The sequence below is a fragment of the Ostrea edulis genome, chromosome 1, assembly GCF_947568905.1.
Source record: "Ostrea edulis chromosome 1, xbOstEdul1.1, whole genome shotgun sequence".
In the NCBI taxonomy this organism is placed as follows: Eukaryota; Metazoa; Mollusca; class Bivalvia; order Ostreida; family Ostreidae; genus Ostrea; species Ostrea edulis.
This window is the reverse complement of record NC_079164.1, coordinates 85,604,698-85,624,332: the sequence shown is the minus strand read 5'-3', so window position 1 is coordinate 85,624,332 and position 19,635 is coordinate 85,604,698. Positions and strand designations below refer to the sequence as shown.

The following is a 19,635-nucleotide window of genomic DNA, read 5'->3' as shown; positions in this document are numbered from 1 at the left end:
GAATAAATTTCAAATCCATAGCTGCAGAATAGCTAAAAAGTCTAGCAAACTGTCAAAACTGTAGAACGCACAGACACATGGACACAGACTGGTTACTATAGGCTCCTGTAGGGCCCTAATAACAAAGCAAGAAAGAGAGAGCCTATTTTTTCACAAAACAAAGTGTCATCAGTTCAGAATTAGACTGCAACCTTTTTGAACAACCCTCATACAAGTACCCATACTACAAATTCAATCAGGATAAATCTTTATTCAATGCATGATCAAATTATTCCAAGAATAATGGAAAACAATTCAAAAAATACACCAATATTATTTGCTAAAGTGACAGTCATTATATGCAATTAAAGTTATCATTATGATTCAAAATACTCACTACATGTTGTCCTACACATAAATACATCTATAAAACTTATAGTTGATGTCGAGAGGTTGCATAATTTATAAGATTATTCTTTAACAGTATAACAAAAATCAATTATATCTTATTGTACATTTAGGATTTTATCATGCTTTTAAAGCTTATTTGATTTTTTTTTAATTTCATTAAAAAATACATAAAATTGTACATTACCTTGTATTGGATACAATTTTATTAATCATATTGGTAAAAATGTAAGTTCTGCAAATGATTCGTGATTAAGTATGAAAAATTGATATAAATGTAATGTAGATTGACATTATCATGGTAAAATTAATCATTTATATTTGAAACACTGATGTAAGAACTAGCTACAGCAAAAGCATTCAGCAAACTGAGAATGGACACTTGACATTTGTAACATGCACTGAAATTAAATGTCAGACCCAAAAAACCCCACCATGTTTGAAAAGCTTTTCTTGTATGCTTAAGTTTGACTGTTTGTCTAGATGGGCCTCTTTTTCTGTGTTTTCCTGTTTTTGTAATACTCTCGGGCTTTTGTCAGCCACTTGTCCGGTCTCTGTGCTACACCATTCTTTGTCCCGTTTTTCTTCATGTAGAACTGTTGGGCTTTCACTAACAGCTTGCCCTCCCTTTTATTGCCTAGTCTTCGTGCCTTCAGTGTGCTAAACCTTTTCTTGCCGTGTGCCACACTTTTCTTCATCTGGGCCCCGATCTCCACCCGGGACTCCTTCATCAGATGCCCCAGTCTGTCAGCGTCCTTCACAGTGGGTATTTTCCCGGATTTTTTTAAACGTTTGATTGCCAGATTTGTTCCCCCAATTGTCACAGTATACCTAGCAGGGGTTGCAATCTTATACATCAGATACGCCCCTGCATAGTTTCCAGAAGTCTTTAGAACCTGAACAAATTTCTCTATCCTCTCTAAACTTACTTCTATGCCTATGTAGTTTAATGGTTTCACAACACTCTCATTCCAGTTGACAGTCTCTAAATATCCAGGGAAGTCAAAACCACTGAAAATAAAAATCACAAAGAATGACAGCACTTATAAAGTAAATCCATTATTTCTAAATATTTCCTGTTTCCATTGAGTAAGTAAGCTTCTGGAGATAATTCTTAAAATTTAACAATAATATGGCACAAAAAGATGACAAAATGTGTAACATCTGCAAAACATGTCAGCAAGTCATATATGATAACGACTCTATTTGCCCACTCAAATCAACATTCATACTTTTGTTTCAAATTCAAACAAGAGGTACTGTGAGCAATGCTCACTAAGAATACCCCTGCTTACCCCAATCTCCCAAAGGGTGTTGTTAATAGGTATAAATTACCTCTTTCCTGAGTATAAAAATATGGTATGCCTTTGTAGAAGAAAATGGAAGATATAGTCCGAACACAAATCCATGGCATAAACCTATAATTTTGACCTTCAGATCAAATGTCAAGGTCATAAAAAGGTCATGAATGTACATGACACATAGTCTCATGGTGATACACCCATGTCTTATGGCATGACTATGTCAAAACCCTATAATCAATTTTGACCTTGAGGTCAAATTTCAAGGTCATATAGAGGTCATGAAGGTACCCAACACATTGTCTCATGGTGATACACTCATGTGTCAAATATGGTATGCCTATGTGAAAGAACAAAGAAGTCATGGCCCTGACACGAATCCATTGTAAAAACCTTTTAATTTTGACCTTGAGGTCAAGGTCATGTGGAGGTCATGTAGGTACGTGACACATCGTCTCATGGTGATACACTCATGTGTCAAATATGGTATGCCTATGTCAAAGAACAAAAAAGTTATGGCCCGGACACGAATCCATTGTAAAAAAACCCTTTAATTTTGACCTTGAGGTAAAGGGTCAAGACATATAGAGGTCATGAAGGTACTCGACACATCGTCTCAAGGGGATCCACCTGTTTGCCAAATATGGTATGCCTAAGTCAAAAAACAAAGAAGTTGTGGCCCGGACACGAATCTGCACAGACAGACGGACAGACAGAGTGATTCCTATATAACCCCCCTGAACTTCGTTCGGGGGGTATAATTAAGTGTATTTTGTACAAGAATTATGATGCAACTTGATTGTTAGTTTAAATTCGACAAAAATGACATTAACCCAAATTACTACATCACAAATATGACTTTTTGCCACAGTAACTTTTGACATTTGACATAAAATGGCTATTTTAAATTTTTCTTGTATAAAATGTCAAGCACAGGCTTGGACAAACTTTATATAGATTTATCTTTCCACTACACGTATGCAGTCAACCGATTGTGGTAGCTCAGCGTTAGAGAGTTTGTTTTATGACCGGGAGGTCGAGAGTTTGTTTTATGACCGGGAGGTCGTGAGTTCGAGCCCTGATCATGCCATGGCCACATCAAACTGAAGACATAAACATTGATAGTAACTGCTTCATCGCCAAACGCTCAGCATTTAGAAGCAAGAGTCAAGGCTGGATCTTTTGGATATGACCTTTAAAACGAAGGTCACGTGTTGCCGCAGGCGTTGACACGATAAAGAATTAATCCTCACTGCTACGACCCTGAGCGCTTAAGCATAGATCTAAATTTGTGGTACTTCACCTACAGCTGGTGACATCTCAATATCAGTGAATAAAGTGCACCGCCACGGCACATGATACGCCCGTCACATATTGTTAACATGAACATATCACCATGAAGAGATAGGTATGCATGGAACCAAATGTCATCCTTCCTTTAAGAATCTTACCCACTTTATGGCCTCATGTGACATTGCTTCAAATATTGATAATGTAAGCTTAATGATTTTTAAAAGGATATAAAAACATTTTCCCAAATGTTTTCAATGAAATGATTAAAGTGCAAGATAGCCCTTTATCCAAGCAAACAACTTACAATGAATGGGAGTACTCAAAAAGGTTGATTTATTCAACATATCAAAAAATACATATATCAGTATCTGCCTTTGTCAAATCTTCAAGTATAAAAGTAAAATATGCATGGTGATGTCAATATAAATAAATATAGATTAAAAACGGTTATTTCAAACACTGGTGCATCTCCTATGGTGTAGTTATTAATTACAAAAAAATAATACATCATATATTTCTCAACTGGTTGTTAGACTTGAGAAATGCACATCTGCAGCTTTGCTCATTGTATTTTAAGGAATGAAGAACAATGCACAGCGTAATAAAACATCAAACATTAGTCATCATGTTTATTCTTAGACTGTAAAACTGTCATCTTAGTGAGACATGACAATCTGCACCTTGTTGTTGAGATATAAAATAAAAATATATTTTACAATATCATATTAATTCTTAAACTTTATACCAAATTAACTTTCAAAGTAATGGCTACCAATTAGAACTGTTCTAAAATTTGACAGATCAATTAGAAGGCCAGATTCCTCTGCCCAATTCCCGATTGCAAGAGATATAGATAGCACCTCCTTGATCAGATTGCTGTAACAGAAATCTTCTAAACTCATTAATTAATCTGTAATTTGACAGAATGCAATTTTTCTGTTAGCAAAATGCCTCCTGAATTGCTTGATAATTACACCCATGGGACAAGGGAAATTTCTCTTGTTACTGACACAAAAGAAATAATTTGTTTGTTATATACTGCTGTATAGTACAGTGTATATAATGAAGAATGTGTAGTTTCTTGAATTAACATTTTTTAATATGGTTATTGCAATACTATTTCATCTGTTCAGATTTACACAAATGCCCAATCTGCAGCTTTGTTCATTGTATATCTTTTTTCTGAACAATGCCACAGCCATAACAAAACATCAAAATACTAATCATTAAAATAGGCCTTTATACATATTGCAACCATTTGTTGTCTTAGTGAGAAATGATACTCTGCATATAGGTTGCCGAGAAAAAAAATTAAAAATTATATAGTACAATGTCAAATTAATTTTGAAAATAAAGACTAACCACAACAAACAAATTCACTTTCACAAATAATTTCTGGTATATCTGCAATTAAGAGGCTAAGATCTCTCTGCCCAATTCCCTAGAGATAAAGATAACACCTGCTTGATCATGTTGATCAGAGATGCTCTACACAAAACTCATTAATTAGTCTTGTCAAAATGCCCTTTGCATGCTACTCCCATGGGACAAGTGGAATTTCTCATGTTATTGTTAGAAACAAAGGAAACATTACATAAGCTAAAAAAAGCTGTACAGTATATCATAAAAAAAAAATGTGTTTTCTTGATGTAACATTTTTGAATGAGGTTTTCTACAAAACTCTTATATGAGTAGGGATTGTACCAATTATAACATACTTTTTTCAAAAAATCACTTCAACTAAATGTCACAGTGACCTTAAAGTACAGTGCGACACACCTTCTACCTAAGATGCATAAGTTGACCAAGTTTCATGATTCTAGATCAAATAGTTTTCAAGTTATGAGCCGGACAGGGTTTTACCATATTTGGCCATATCTTCTTAATTAAAAGTCACAGCGACCTGGTTTTAATGTGCGACACACCTTCTACCCAAGATGTATCAACTGACAAAGTTTGATTATTCTAGGCCTTATAGTATTTAAGTTATGAGCCGGACACGAAAAAGCTAACAGACGGACGGACATGAAGGCCATAACATAATACAGCCCGTCTTAAGACGGGCGTATAAAAATTATTGATGGGACGTAAAACAAACAACCAACCACAAATATGACCTTAAAAAAAATCTTTTTGCTGAAAATTCAAAATATGAGCACTTGATTTAACTAAACTTGATCAAACTAGAAAAATTTCATCACTTTAGATGCCACGTACTCCAAATGATCAACTGTTAATACCAGAGACGTACAATGTATAAGACCTCCATTAACACCAGAGACGTACAATGTGTAAGACCTCCATTAATACCAGAGACGTACAATGTATAAGACCTCCATTAGACATTATCTCTTTTATGAAATAAAAATAGATTTACATACGTAGTCTTCATTTAAAACTTTCAAATTCTGAGTTTTATGGGGTCCCTATTATCATTCATAGTCCTTTCAAATACTAACAAATCCTTGCCACCAGTGATCATTTAGAAAACCAACCATCATTCATCTCCATTTGGGAGGCATAGATGTTTTCATTACACATGGGAAATGAATTAATGGGGAAAATTAAGAGACCCACAGGCTGTTCTTTAGAAGATTTAAAAAAAGATTTTTTTTATCCTCTTTATTCCTATGGCTATCAACATGACTACAACTTTTACTCATAATGAATTTACTTCATCTTCATTTAAAGAATAATAATAAAACTGATTATTACCATCAAGAGCAACACTAAACACTGCAAATACTTACATTCTTTTATCATTAATTCAAAATCAGATGAAGTGGATTATGAATTAATGGATTACACAGATCTCACACTATAAAAAAGACAAGAGAACTGGGCAAAGTACAAGAATTAATTCAGTCAACCATCATAAGACTTTTACAATTATTGTTAAAATATCTCAACTGTTGAAATTTAATTGATCTGTAAACATACTGCTAGTAAACAACATAGCCAGCTTCCTAAATCAAAGCGTGGTGAAAAAGTCCGTAAAACCAACATCAAAGAATCTCATTCTCACCATGAAAGGAAGTCTTAGAATAGTGAAACTTGATCTCATTAGGTACCAAATACCAAATTTCTGATTCCTAAAATATAATGGAAACAAGACACCCACAGGCCTTATTGGTCACTTGAGTATTAATTAAAAGATCACTAGCTCCAAGGCTGTGAAATCTAGAATAATTTTCATGTTCAGAAACCTGTGCATCTTTAAAGCTAAATTCTAATGTTCAGCAGCAGTATAAAACAGAATGTGCTCTTAAATGCCCCTTGAAAGCAATTGTACTGATAAAAAGACTTTACATGATATAATATGTTATATGAAAGGTGAAGATAATGAACAGTGATCAATCTCATAACATGTATATTGACACTATATGACTAATTGGGGTACGCTGTGAAATTCAGTTTTTGGTACATCCTTCTCTGTTTTTCCTAAATAAGCACTTAGTTTTTATACAGTATCAGCAAAGTTAAAGACATCTTTAAATGAAAAAGACAATAATCACTATAATGAATTTGACCCCATCCTGGAACTGAAACCCTATACTTCTGCCAGGGACCATGAAATGTACAATTTCGGTAACAGACAACTGCATCTGCTATTGGGTGTGAAGTATCCATTCAGTATCAGTATCATTTTAGAGGATATTACAATCTATTTAAATGTTTTACACATATTTTAAACACTATCTACCAAGTTTGGTCCCATCCTGGAGTGTAGAACCTTTATCCCAGGGATCATGAATTTTATAATTTTGGTCAAAGGCTACCTGTTCCCTCTAAATATCCATTTACTTTCAAGTTTTACACATATAAATACTTATGCCCAGTTTGGCCCCGCCCTGGAGAGTCAGAACCTCTATCCAAGTAATCATGGAATTTACAATTTTGGTTGAGGCCTTCCTGCTCTACATGACTTTACATTACAGGCTTAAGACTAACTTTATAAAGAACTAGACCAGTTGGAATTTTGCTAGACGTGACCCTAGCATCACTAGACCTGACCCTAACATTACTAAACCTGGCCTCGACATCACTAGACCTGACCTAGACATCACTAGACCTGACCCTAACATCACTAGACCTGACCTCAACATCACTAGACCTGACCCTAACATCACTAGACCTGACCTCAACATCACTAGACTGACCCCAACATCACTAGACCCGACCTTCTATTTCTTCTGTTCTCTCTCTGTTCTATAAATAACATACTCTGTAATGATTAATTATAATGAAACTATTGACATCCATCAGAATGATGAAATGCATGTATCTTTCGAGAGTGGAATATGAGATGATTTTCAGAATAAAACAGGTCCATTATATCAAAACAAGAGGCCCACGGGCCACATCACTCACCTGAGTCACCTTGGCTCATATTTAAAGATTTTTCCTATATATTTGCAAGTAAAATTTTGATTCCTATTGTGATCCCAACCTACTCCCGGGGGCCATGATTTTTTCAAAATTGAATCTAAACTATGTCAGGAAGCTTTCCTGTGAATGTAAACTTTTTTGGCCCAGTGATTTTTCAGAAAGATTTTTAATGATTTTCCCTATATATTTGTATGTAAAAATTGATCCCTTATTGTCGCCTCATCTTACCCCCAGGGGCCATAATTTTAACAAACTTGAATCTGCAATATGTCAGGAAGCTTTCATGTAAATTTAAACTTTTCTGACCCCTGTTGTTTTTAAGAAGAAGATTTTTAAATGACCCCACCCTATTTTTGTGATTACCTCCCCTTTGAAAGGGACATGGCCCTTCATTTGAACATACTTGAAAGCCCTTCACCTAAGGATGCATTTGGCCAACTTTGGTTGACATTGGCCCAGTGGATCTGGAGAAGTCGAAAATGTAAGAAGTTACAGACAGACAGACAGACGATGGACAACAGATGATCAGAAAAGCTCACTTGAGCTTTCAGCTCAGGTGAGCTAATAACTTAATATGATGTATTCATTCTGATTGTTGCACCTTTTTCCCCTCTTGTTTAATGATCATAGCATTTATTCATCTAGGATTACAATATACGATACGTTAGTTTTCATTGTGAGTATGCATTAAAACATGCTCTGCAGTTCAATATCTTTCATGGTACCCTATTGTCGCTTTATGAAATTGCCTTTCCCAGAGAAATCAAAGTCAAATAGCGACATTATCAGTGTAAACAAATCAACACTGGTAGAAATTGGTAAAAGATGTAAAAACTGATATACCAGTATATATCATCTATTCAATCTGAAAGGCAGCCAATATCAAATCCAGAGCTATTCTTATAGTTTTGTTCATTTGTTTTTAAACTAAAAAATATACCCCACAGCAATTGTCGTAATAAAGATAATGACTTTCAATAAAACCACCAGAGGGCTCTGGGTGACCACTGGAAAACAAAATCGAAAAATCATACACAATAAGTACTGTAGATTAAAGGGTTGCTGTGAACATGATGTTATTTTAGAAATTTCAATTTATAGTGAAATTTTGACACGACCAGTCTGGCCACATTGACACAAAATAAACTAGACGGACCAAGTTTTTACAGTCTTAGTCGGTCGGATGTGCCCTATTGTCGAGCCCTACCCCTATTTAGTATACAGAAAACAATGGAAAATAATGCCAAAATGTATATACCACTCACCTTGACAGAGTTAAGTAGAAGGAGCCATACCACATCAACGATGTGACAACGTGGACTCCTACCAGCACCTTGCCATGCTCTTTGTATGTTTTTTTAAACCGCTGGAGAATGGACAGTTTTTCCGTCTCCCCCGCTCCTATGCTTCCAGTGTTAGCATTTGCCGAGGACCAACGTACTAGTCGTTTGAATGGCTGATGAGGACCTAACTGAAGTTTAGACAGCAAAGTCCAGTATTTATGTTTCGTTACATCTGTGGAAAATCTAGTGAAACAGGTGTAGTTTAGAATATGACCTGGAAAAAAAAACACCCCACACATTGAATATGAATAATTTCATGGTAGGAGTACATTAAGGAATTTGCCATAAAAGTATACACTTTGAAATAAAAGGTATTTTATTTTTTGTTGATTTACTGAATGTCTCCCTCCCAAATCTTGTGATCACTTAATGATCAAAATCTACTGTCTAATGTATTTAAAAGGTTTCCCCCAAAATGAAGGTTATACATTATCATAACTGCAGAACTGTAGCATTCTGAAAAAAAATATTGGGACGGATCAGAGATCTCAGTGAAAAGGAGAAAATTAAAATTATTGGTGATTGTGGTTGACCTAATAAAAGGAGATAATTAAAATTATTGGTGATTGTGTTGACCCAATAAAGGAGATAGTCAAAAATATTGGTTGAAAGGTGTATTGAAGTATGAGATATTTCGGACAAAGTTTGAGTTTACTTGCCTAAAGGTCAAGCAAGATAAAATGTTAATGTCCATCCCAGTTATGCCGTGACCCTTTGGAGCTAGGTTGGGGCCACAACATGGGGGGAGGGAGGTGGGTTGTTTCATGGGAATGATATGTCCATAGGATATGAATGCCCCGCCCGATTTGACATTTGTTATGCAATATGAAATGAGTCACCTTGGCCCATATTTAAAAATCTGCCCTATATATTTGCATGTAAAATGTTGATCCCCTATTGTGGCTCCAACCTACCCCATGGGCCATGAGTTTTACAAACATGAATCTGTACTATGTCAGAAAGCTGCCATGTAAATTTGAACTTGTCTGGACTAGTGGTTATATTTATAAAAACTTTCTCCTATATATTCGTATGTAAAATTTGATTCCCTATTGTGGCCCCATTCTAGCCCCAGGGGTCATGGATTCAACAAACTTGAATCTGCACAATATCAAGAAGCTTGCTTCCATGAAAATTTGAACTTTTCTGGATCAGTGGTTCTTGAGAAGATTTTTAAATGACCCCACCCTATTGTTGCATTTTTGTGATTTCAAGGTCACAGGGAAGGTCAAGGTCATAATACAACGCCACAGTTGAATAGCTACCACTAATATGTATCAGTGTGAGAGTTTTCATAAAATTATTGCCAATAGTTGCTTTGAAACTCAGCTAAACGCCAAATAGTCAAAAATGTTGATGCAGTTGAATAGATGATACCAATATGTATCAGCATGTAAGGTTTGATGAAAATATCTTGAATAGTTTCTTTGAAACTGAGCTAAACAAAGAGCTAAACGCAAAGTGTGACGGAAGAACAGAAGACAGACATGACAAACACTATATGCCCATTACATGTAGCTAGCCATATTCATGGCGGGGCATAAAAATCCCAACAGCTGAACGACAGACCAAGTGAGTTATGTTACCCATGGACCTCTTGTTGTTGTTTTTGTTTTTTTGTTTGTTTTTTTACATTCTCCTGAAATCATGTCTGCTTCAATTTTATTATAGTTTTTAAATCACACAGTTAAATGTAATATTATGTTACAGTTAACTAATATATATAGTGATGAAATTTTTGATAAAATTACACAAGAAATGACTTTGGTGGAATAACTTAAAATGAAAAGTAATTTTGTTTGAATTAATTTTATTTAGGGATTTTTTTTTCAATGTGAACTTTAATTAAGAAATAAGATAAATATTTTGAGTGTTATTAGGATATGACATGAAGTTGGTCATTTGATCAAATTGATCACGAACCAACTTCATGTCATATCCCAATAACACTCAAAAATGATATTTCATTTCTTATATTTCTATTTTGATTTGTGTTCTTACCAAGCTTCCATGATGACCTAAGATTTTTCTAGCGCAGCATAAAAATCATTCTAATGCAACTGTTTTGTAATTTGCATTGATTGGCTAATGCATTGAGGCAGTTAATTGAGCATTACCACTGGAACATCACTCAGCCTTTTTCTCAACTTGACAGAAAAGACCACGTAATGTTCCAATTGCAAGCATTAATGAAATGCCAAACTTTCAATTGTTATGTCATAGTAGAACACAAATGGATAATAATATCAATCATTTCATGTCTTATTTCATATCTTAAAAAAAAGCAAATACCCCAAAAATAAGACATAAGCATCAAGCAAACTGCAAAATTGCAATGGAATGGTAATAGCTATCTTCTCATTTGTTATTTGAAATGTACAAGTGTATATTGAATGATCGTAAACATCCATTTTATTTTAATCAATTTTAAAAGATAAAACTGCTTTAGTCAGAAAATTAGGCTTGAATATTATCATTACTGATTAAGATTAATTATACAAATGTAATTAAAAGAAGACGAATATAGATGAACACAAAACACAAAAATATTTAAATCAAAGAAATTCATACTTTTGTAGTATCAATAAATGAAAATAATTAAAAGTTTGCCTTTTGTATTAAAAGAAAAAGCACACTCCACCTGCATTAATTAACACCCCAATGTGGTTGTGACTTCCCATGATCTTGCATAATCAAATTGACAATTTAATGGTAGCTTGTTGTTGTAGGGCGCACGTGCCTGTACACACACGTCTATACTGTTCGACATTATTGATTATATGATGCTAAAAAGATATGTTTATACTTTATCACATTTTATACGAAGTATATTTTTAATTTGAACTAGAAACATACCCAAAATCTGACCACTTAGATTTCATTGAATTGTGAGCTGGAATAGTTTATTTTACTTTAACCAACTTCGAAACATATTTGAATATTGATTACATTCAACTTAAACAATGTATATATAAACCAGAAAATAAGGGATGAACACATTAGATTTTAAATTAAATGAAACAGAATACATGATTGATTGATGTTTTTCGACACACTCAACAATTTTTCATTTAGCTGGTCGCGCCCAGTCTTTTTGTTGGTAGAAGAGAGAACCCAGATACAATGTACCTGAGAAGAGACCACCAATCTTCTGAAAGTAAACTGGGAAACTTTCTCACTTACCGGCGTGATCGAGATTCGAACCCGTGCCCCGACCAAAATAGAATACAGATGCAACGTAAACATCCATTTTACTGGCTCCACTATCACATTGCAGGTAAACCTTTTGTGACCATTATATCAAAACACATGACACTAAATGTCAGAGTACCTTTGATATGAATAATAAAGACACACAGATGTTTAAAAATTGTCATTTGGCCCAAGCTAATGTTTACTAAAATAAAAAGGTTAATTTCTTTTAAATTGATTCTAGTTTACCCAGGGAGTACTTGAAATTTTTGGATGAAATTAGGCGACAATCTAGATGAATCATATAAAATTACACACAATACTTGAGTTGCTATGTGAAAGTATAGGTCTACAGTACGTAGAAATAACATTTTTATTTTAGTTGAATAACTATTTGCAACAAATATTTCACAAAATAATTCAGGAGGATTTGGGTAATTTCTGGGGGCATTTCCGAAAATCAGGGGCATTTCAGTAATTCGAGGTACTGTTGTATGGTAGCTAAAAGGATCGAGGGTACGTATGTATAATAGCGTTTTGAAGCTACATCGATACTTAACCTCAATAAAATAATGTCATATTCTGACACCCCATAGAGGTGAAATAGGCATAAAGTTAACTTCTGTTTGATCTCTTTTCACCAATATTACATGAGGTCAAATATTTACACAAGTCAGAAAAATAGCTTCCTGGAAATGATTGAGGTTTGCCTGTCACTTGTGATGCATGGGGAAAGAGATGTTTTAAAACTCTTATTAATTTTGAAATCAGCACATTCAAATTAAGTGGAATATTGAATAAAAGTGTTGAAATCTTTTTTGTAAAAATCACCCTCTGTCGCTATTTTCAGAAAGCTTGCAGTTATACAATCATTAATTCTTACTCTTAGTCTTACCAACACAAGGAACAGATCGGAAACAACCATTGCCGAACGAAAATACGACACACCTTGCAAAAAGGCTTCTTTGCATCTTATCCTTTAGACTATTTTAAAACATAAATCTCCATTCATCTTCTAAAGTAAAGCTGATGCAAGTAACACATAACTTGAACTCCTCGTTCCGGAGCAAGCACGTTGTACGTCTACTTTCGCTTTCTATCATCAAAGTGAAGGTCAAATCTTTACGACATAGAACGAAGGACAATACAGAGAAAACATAGGGCCTAATATCGTGGATTGAAAAAAGAAATTCAGTTTCATTAATTATTAACGCCAATCAATGAGGAAGGAGATATTATAGCATATGGTAACAGAAGGCACTATTAATGTCGTAAACGACGCATTGCGGCATTTAAAATCCAGCATGGAGCAAACAGAAAGTAAGACCTTTTGTGTTATTGATAATGAAATATTGTATATGCGCATGCAAAAAATATAACACCTGCATACCACATAATCACCTGCACTCATAGTGAAACACATTCTGTACATTTAACCTCTGTTAAATGTAATACTTTAAGGTAGCGCTCCACTCCTAAAATTAATGGTAATTCAAAGTAAAAAAGTTGTAGGCCTATTGATTTTTAGTTAATAAATTTAATTTAATCAATAACCGAAGAATATATATATTTATATTGCCAGATTTTTAAAGATGTCGGACATGCAGAAAACTTAAAAATTACATCATCATTTTCATTAAATAGCATGTAAAAATTCATAAAAACTGGTTAAAATGACAAAATTTTGGATTTCCACACACTCAGAAACTTCCTCGTCGTAAGAGGTGACTAAATAGGGTGGTTCTTTGGATGAGACTGCAAAAACCAAGGTCCCGTGCCACAGCAGGTGTGACACGATAAAGTTATCCCTCCCCGCTCAAAGGCTGTAAGTGCCAAACATAGGCCTAAATTTTGCAGCTCTGCCCTTTACCGGCAATTGGTGACGTCTCCATATGAGTGAAAGATTCTCAAGAGGGACGTTAAACAATATTAAATCAATCAATCAAATCGATCACCGGTGGCCAGATCGCTCAGTTGGTAGGGCACCTGAATAGAGATGCAGGGGGCCCAGGTTCAAATCCTGGTCTGATCCATTGCATTTCTCCCTTCCTGTTAGATTTGGTGCCGTTGACCACCCCTGCACTTGCAGATGAAAGTCCTGTCTAGGGGCAAAAGAATCTGGGTTGTATGTCTTCGAGAGTGAAGACATTTTAAGGAGGGAGAAATGTAGCGGTCAGCTGGGTGATCTGTGCAGCCACCGGTGGCCAGACAGCTCAGTTGGTAGAGCACCTGACTAGAGATTCAGGGAGCCAGAGTTGGAGTCCTGATCTGTTCTGTTGCATTTTCTCCCTTCCTGTTACAGTATGATAAACATACAATAGAGAAATACCAGCATATGTGTTATTGTCCTTGACAACATTTTTGTAATATAGATAATTGATTATTCATAGAAAATGTAAAACTTTTCAATATCAAATTGTTTACCAGATTTTTTATAATATCCAATAAATAAAATTCCTCCAAAAGATATATTTCTATCATGCACAAATTCTAATGAAATACAGATTTTGCAAATACCTGACATGAGGGTGGAATCTAGGGCTGTGCGGTGCACCGAATATTTCAGTGCACTACGATTCACACCATTCAGATTTTACGTACACCAATAACAAATATGGCGTCCGAGTGATGTGCAGAACATGTGGATTTTGATTCAACAGAGATTAAAATTACTACTGTGCTGAGATTTAACATTTTCACTACTCAGACACCAACAGAATATGGTCCATAAGATCATTGCAGATTTTCAAGGACTCTCAATTGATAGAATTGTTAAATTTTTATATATATCAATAAAAACAATAACATATACATGTTAATTTGACTATATACATTTGTTTAATAATTCCAAAATTATACAGCACATTTTAAAATATAACAAATTTTAATAGACTGTCAATGATTTCTTTTTTCTATTAATGTTATAAAATGCAGTTATAAATAGGTATGATGTTTACAAATGACGACATAAAGTTATACAAAACTTAAATAAAATTAAATCAAGTATGCTACTCATTAAAATTGTTAATTTTTATGCTGTCATTAATAGATAAATTGGACTTAACAAAAACCGAATTAAAAAAAAAACCAAATCGAGCTAACCCTGAATCGTCCCAGCCCTAGTGGAATTTTTTTAGCATCAAATGAAGTATAATCATGGTGATCGATGGAAGGTTGATTTTATATTTCATGATGTCTGTAAATTTTACTTTTTAAGCAAACAAAGAAAAGGCTCAGGATAATGTGGAACAAACTGCAGGTCAACAAAAGGTAAGATGTCGTGTTATCACATTCAGGCTGTGTGTTACGTCTTCGGCTAGGACTTCTTGCCCCCTCCATGACCTTTAGGGCAACAAAGTGAGGGGGCAAGAATGTGGAGGTAAGGGCGTAGGTGTAGCCTTATTCTGTTATATGTTACAATTTTATATGATAATTTCCTATCTTCATGTTTTAAATGTGGAATATTTCGATATTATTCTACAGTTAAATTGTTAATGGAATAAAACTATTGTACAGTAGTATGGTATTGGTTGACACAATGACAAACAGTGTAACATTGTCATCAAACCCTTGATGCGAACCTGATACTAATTTTTGCCTGGCATTACAATATACATATCAACACTTTGCCACGAGTTATGTCCCTTTGCGGGATCAGCCATCGGTCAATTGATGAAAATGTTTTCCTTACCAAATGTAAGACGTTATTACTGTAAATTTTAACTAATTATCAAGAATGGGTTTCCCCACCCTGGGACATTATTGTGGTTGACTGCAATTAATAGATTTTTCAAAATAACAAATGTCAAAGCTACAGACTTAGGTTAGAAATTACAAAGGCCAACATAGGGAAATACGATTTTTAATTTGGAGATGATGGACAAGGGACATAACTTGTGCGCAGTGTTGATACGTGTATTACACTTATATTTATCCATTGAAACAGCAACTTTGTATGTTAATGACATATTCAATATACAATATTATACATGTATTTATGATATTCAATATACGATATTATACCCATATTAAATGAAGCAAAGGGAATCTGTTTTTGGCATGTATAACTTTCTAAAATATTGGAATGGCTGTTATATCTGTATATGAAATTAAGAAAGTAGTTCTTGATTACTCTTTCATTTTGAATGGGTAATGATATTTTTTCACAGATCTAATGACTAAAGAATTTTGCTTTTTGTATAGGATTTGTCAAATACTGTAGCAAAACACTATAATGAACTCCAGGAAACCGGCTTAGCAGTGCGCACAGAGAGTCGGATATTTTATTTACGGAACTTCAATAACTGGATCAAGAGTGTTCTGATAGGTAATGTATTTCTGTGTCAACAACTGGATCATGAATGTAATTCTCAAAGATAATTATGCCTTATTTTGTCAAGTGCTTGATGAATCTTGTGTCAACAGCTGGATTTTATTGAATGGATATGGTCGGGACATAAAGTGTTTGTCATGTCCGTCTTCCATCCCTCTGTCCATCCGTCTGTCTTTCCATCACATTTTGTGTTTAGCTCAGTTTCAAAGAAACTATTCAAGATATTTTTATCAAACCTTATATGCTGAAAAGTTGTAAAGTTTTTTACATGAAGGAGATATTTCCACTCAATTGCCCTATAGTCATCCTTAACCTGCATTATTTTCTATTTAAAAAATGGGGGGGGGGGGGGGGCAGTATTTTCATTTTTTCTTCTTCACAAAATGGAAAAATTCAACCTATTTTGAATGGGACAGAATATCAGGCCATGAGAAGGTATCGATAAATTCCCACATTTTTTTCCACCATATTGCATTACAAATGTAACATAGGGCAGGGCATCCGTGTCCTATGGACATATTTCTAGTTTTTCTACTGTATGGGAATGGTACAGACCCTGAAACGTTCTACTTTTAATTACCTTATATTTCCGTTTGCTCACTGTTCGTTTCACTGTGTTCTCCGTGCATTCACCATTTGCTCTCATTGAGCTCTGTTCACAATTTTGCATTCACCGTTCAGCAACCACTCGCGTTCAATGTTCACAAAGTGTTCATCACCTGTTCACATTCAGTCCTTTGCCTTTGCATTGTCATTAGGAACTCCAATGTGAAAGGATAGATCTTTATAACGAGGACAAAATCAAAAGGAACACATTTATAAGAGTGGCAGAAAACTTTCGTATTAATTCATCAGAAATATGAATTTGAACTAGAAAGTATCTAGATTATCAACTGTTAAAATTCAAGGTACCGTATATACTCACCTAGAAGTCGGATATTTGGGAGTTAAAAATTGATCTAAAACTCTATATCCGACTTATAGGTGAGCCCTAAGATTAGCTTTTTTCTGGACAACGTAAAACTTCGTACTCCGATGATTATCATGATTAACGTTGACTGGACATATTATATTATTCATGTATTCTAAGATTATATGCATAAAGTACAAGTATTTACATATTTTAATGATTTTATTCATCTTAAGTGTATATTATTGAAATTGATTTGTTGAGAAAATGAATAAATATCCGCGTTTCACAAAATATTATTTGAAACAGAGGTGAAAATGTTAGAATTTGTCAACAGATTCTTGAAAAAGTTATACCGACTTATAAGCGGAACACTGACAAATCCCTCCAAAATAGCCTACAAAATATACAACCGACTGATAGGTGAACCGACCTATAGGTGAGTATGTACGGTAATCTCAGATCTACTAAGCATTATGTCTCATTGAGACATTTTAAATTTTAAATTTCATAAATTGATATGAGAAGACTTGTTCCTTGATTGATCAGATAGTGTCTTTTTAACATTGAGATATCTTTTCTATCTAATGGAAAAAAGGTCTTTTCTATCTATTCACTGAGTACCGTGGGGATCTTGGTTAGAATAGGTCCTCAGTACCCCATTCCTTGTTGTAAGAGGCGACTAAATGAGGCGGTCCTTCAGATTAGGCCGCAAAAATCAAGGTCTCGTCGCAGCAGGTGTGGCATGATAAAGATGCCTCACTGCTCAAAGGCCATAAGCACAGAGCATAGGCCTAAATTTTCCAGCCTTTCACCGACAGTGGTGATGTCTCCATGAGTGAAGATTCTCTAATGGGACGTTAAACAATATAAAATCAATCAATCTATCTAATTGATCATTAAGAATGATTTGTTACAGTATTTTTATACTGGAATAACTATGTCCATCTGTCTGTCTGTCCATCTGTCTGCATACATGATTTTGTCCTTGCATGTTCTAAGAAATTAGTGCATGGATTTTTCTGAAAATTTGTTCACTCATTACTCACCATATGAAGATGTGCACCTGGTATTTTCATATTGATTGGATAACTTTTCATCAAGTAACAGGCTTTTTTCTACTTATGGACTTACATGTAGTCATTTTTTTTAACTAAAAAGAGTACCATATATACTCGCCTATAAGTCAAATTTTTTGGAGTCAATTTTTGGTCCAAAACTCTATGTCCGACTTATAGGCGTGTCCTAAGAAGATTAGTATTTTTTAAACAACTCCGACGATTATCATGGACTACCACACAAATGATTATTGTTCACAAATATCTAGACACATTGTATTGTTTATGTATTTTAAAATTATGTATAGAGTACAAGTATTTACATATTTTCATAATTTTATCTAGTTAAGTGTATATTATTTAAAAAATTATTTACATACCGTTAACTAATTCTTTCATTCAATTTAACAAATCTATCGTTTATCGGTAAAATTGAATTGCTAACCTGATTTAATATTGAAATATTCATATGTATACCAGCTGAAATATATACTACTCAAAATTTGATCAGGATCACAGATATTTTTCTGTTTAAAAAATTATTAACTGCATAACTGGCAATATTGTGTTCAAGTGAAATCAAAAACGTCTTCAACAAACTTGCACGTGCATTTCATGCCATGGGAAATGCGTTTCTTATCACAGTTTATGCTTTTGCTACCATTGCACGATTTTCACTCAGGCATCGGTGTCTGATTCTTTCTAAAATTTCAAACTCAATTGAGTGTTTACACTACGTTTATCAACACAATGCCCCTCAACGTGTAAGGCGTCGCCTGACGACAGAACAACTGGGCAGATATATTGGAATGCTTGACACTGGCTATTGACAACGTGACGTTGAAAATGCACTAAACGTCAGCCAGAGCGTTGTAAACAGGGCCTGGAACCGACAGCAAACTTTTGGTACAGCAGCACACCGACATGGAGGTGGTCGTCAGAGGTCGACAACCCAACGTCAAGACCATTTTGTGGCTCTTCAGGCACGACACCATCCCTTCTGGACAGCAACCAGCCTACGTAACGACCTCCTGAACGCCTCGGGGGTGAATGTGTCCACTCAGACGATACGGAATCAGCTTCACAATGCAGGTCTCAACTCGAGAAGGGCATGTGTTCGAGTCCCTCTGACTGTTCGACACCGGCGGGAGCGATTGGACTGGGCTGAAGATCATGTCACTTGGACACGGAACGATTGGCTTCAAGTTTTGTTCACCGATGAGTCCAGGTATTGTTTGGACTTTACAGACAGGAGGCACCGAGTGTGGCGACGACAACGTGAACGTTTCCATGATGCCAACATCAGTGAACATGACCGTTATGGTGGTGGTTCCGTCATGGTCTGGGGTGGAATCAGCAGGGATGGAAGAACAGATCTTCATGTCCTGGAGAGAGGAACAATGTTGGGGGTTCGGTACCGGGATGAGAT

At 34.9% G+C, this 19,635-nt stretch overlaps 2 protein-coding genes across 2 annotated transcripts in view; one reads left to right on the top strand and one right to left on the bottom strand.

Annotated features, from left to right (window-relative positions):
• Positions 1 to 230: 230 nt before the first annotated feature.
• Positions 231 to 13,029, bottom strand: LOC125677049 (uncharacterized protein C18orf19 homolog A-like). The gene is made up of 3 exons (XM_048914969.2): positions 12,801 to 13,029; positions 8,636 to 8,927; positions 231 to 1,398 (listed from the first exon to the last, which is right to left on the bottom strand). The coding sequence occupies exons 1-3, from the start codon at positions 12,874 to 12,876 to the stop codon at positions 867 to 869; spliced, it is 900 nt and encodes a 299-aa protein (XP_048770926.2). The 5' UTR covers positions 12,877 to 13,029; the 3' UTR covers positions 231 to 866.
• Positions 13,030 to 13,087: 58 nt separating this feature from the next.
• Positions 13,088 to 19,635, top strand: part of LOC125676955 (mRNA cap guanine-N7 methyltransferase-like) — a 33,183-nt gene continuing 26,635 nt past the window's right edge. Inside the window, exons 1-3 of the mRNA XM_048914849.2 lie at positions 13,088 to 13,225; positions 15,123 to 15,175; positions 16,109 to 16,232. Of these exons, the coding sequence (XP_048770806.2) occupies positions 13,150 to 13,225; positions 15,123 to 15,175; positions 16,109 to 16,232 (253 nt within the window). The 5' untranslated portion in view covers positions 13,088 to 13,149. The remainder of the gene's footprint in view (positions 13,226 to 15,122; positions 15,176 to 16,108; positions 16,233 to 19,635) is intronic.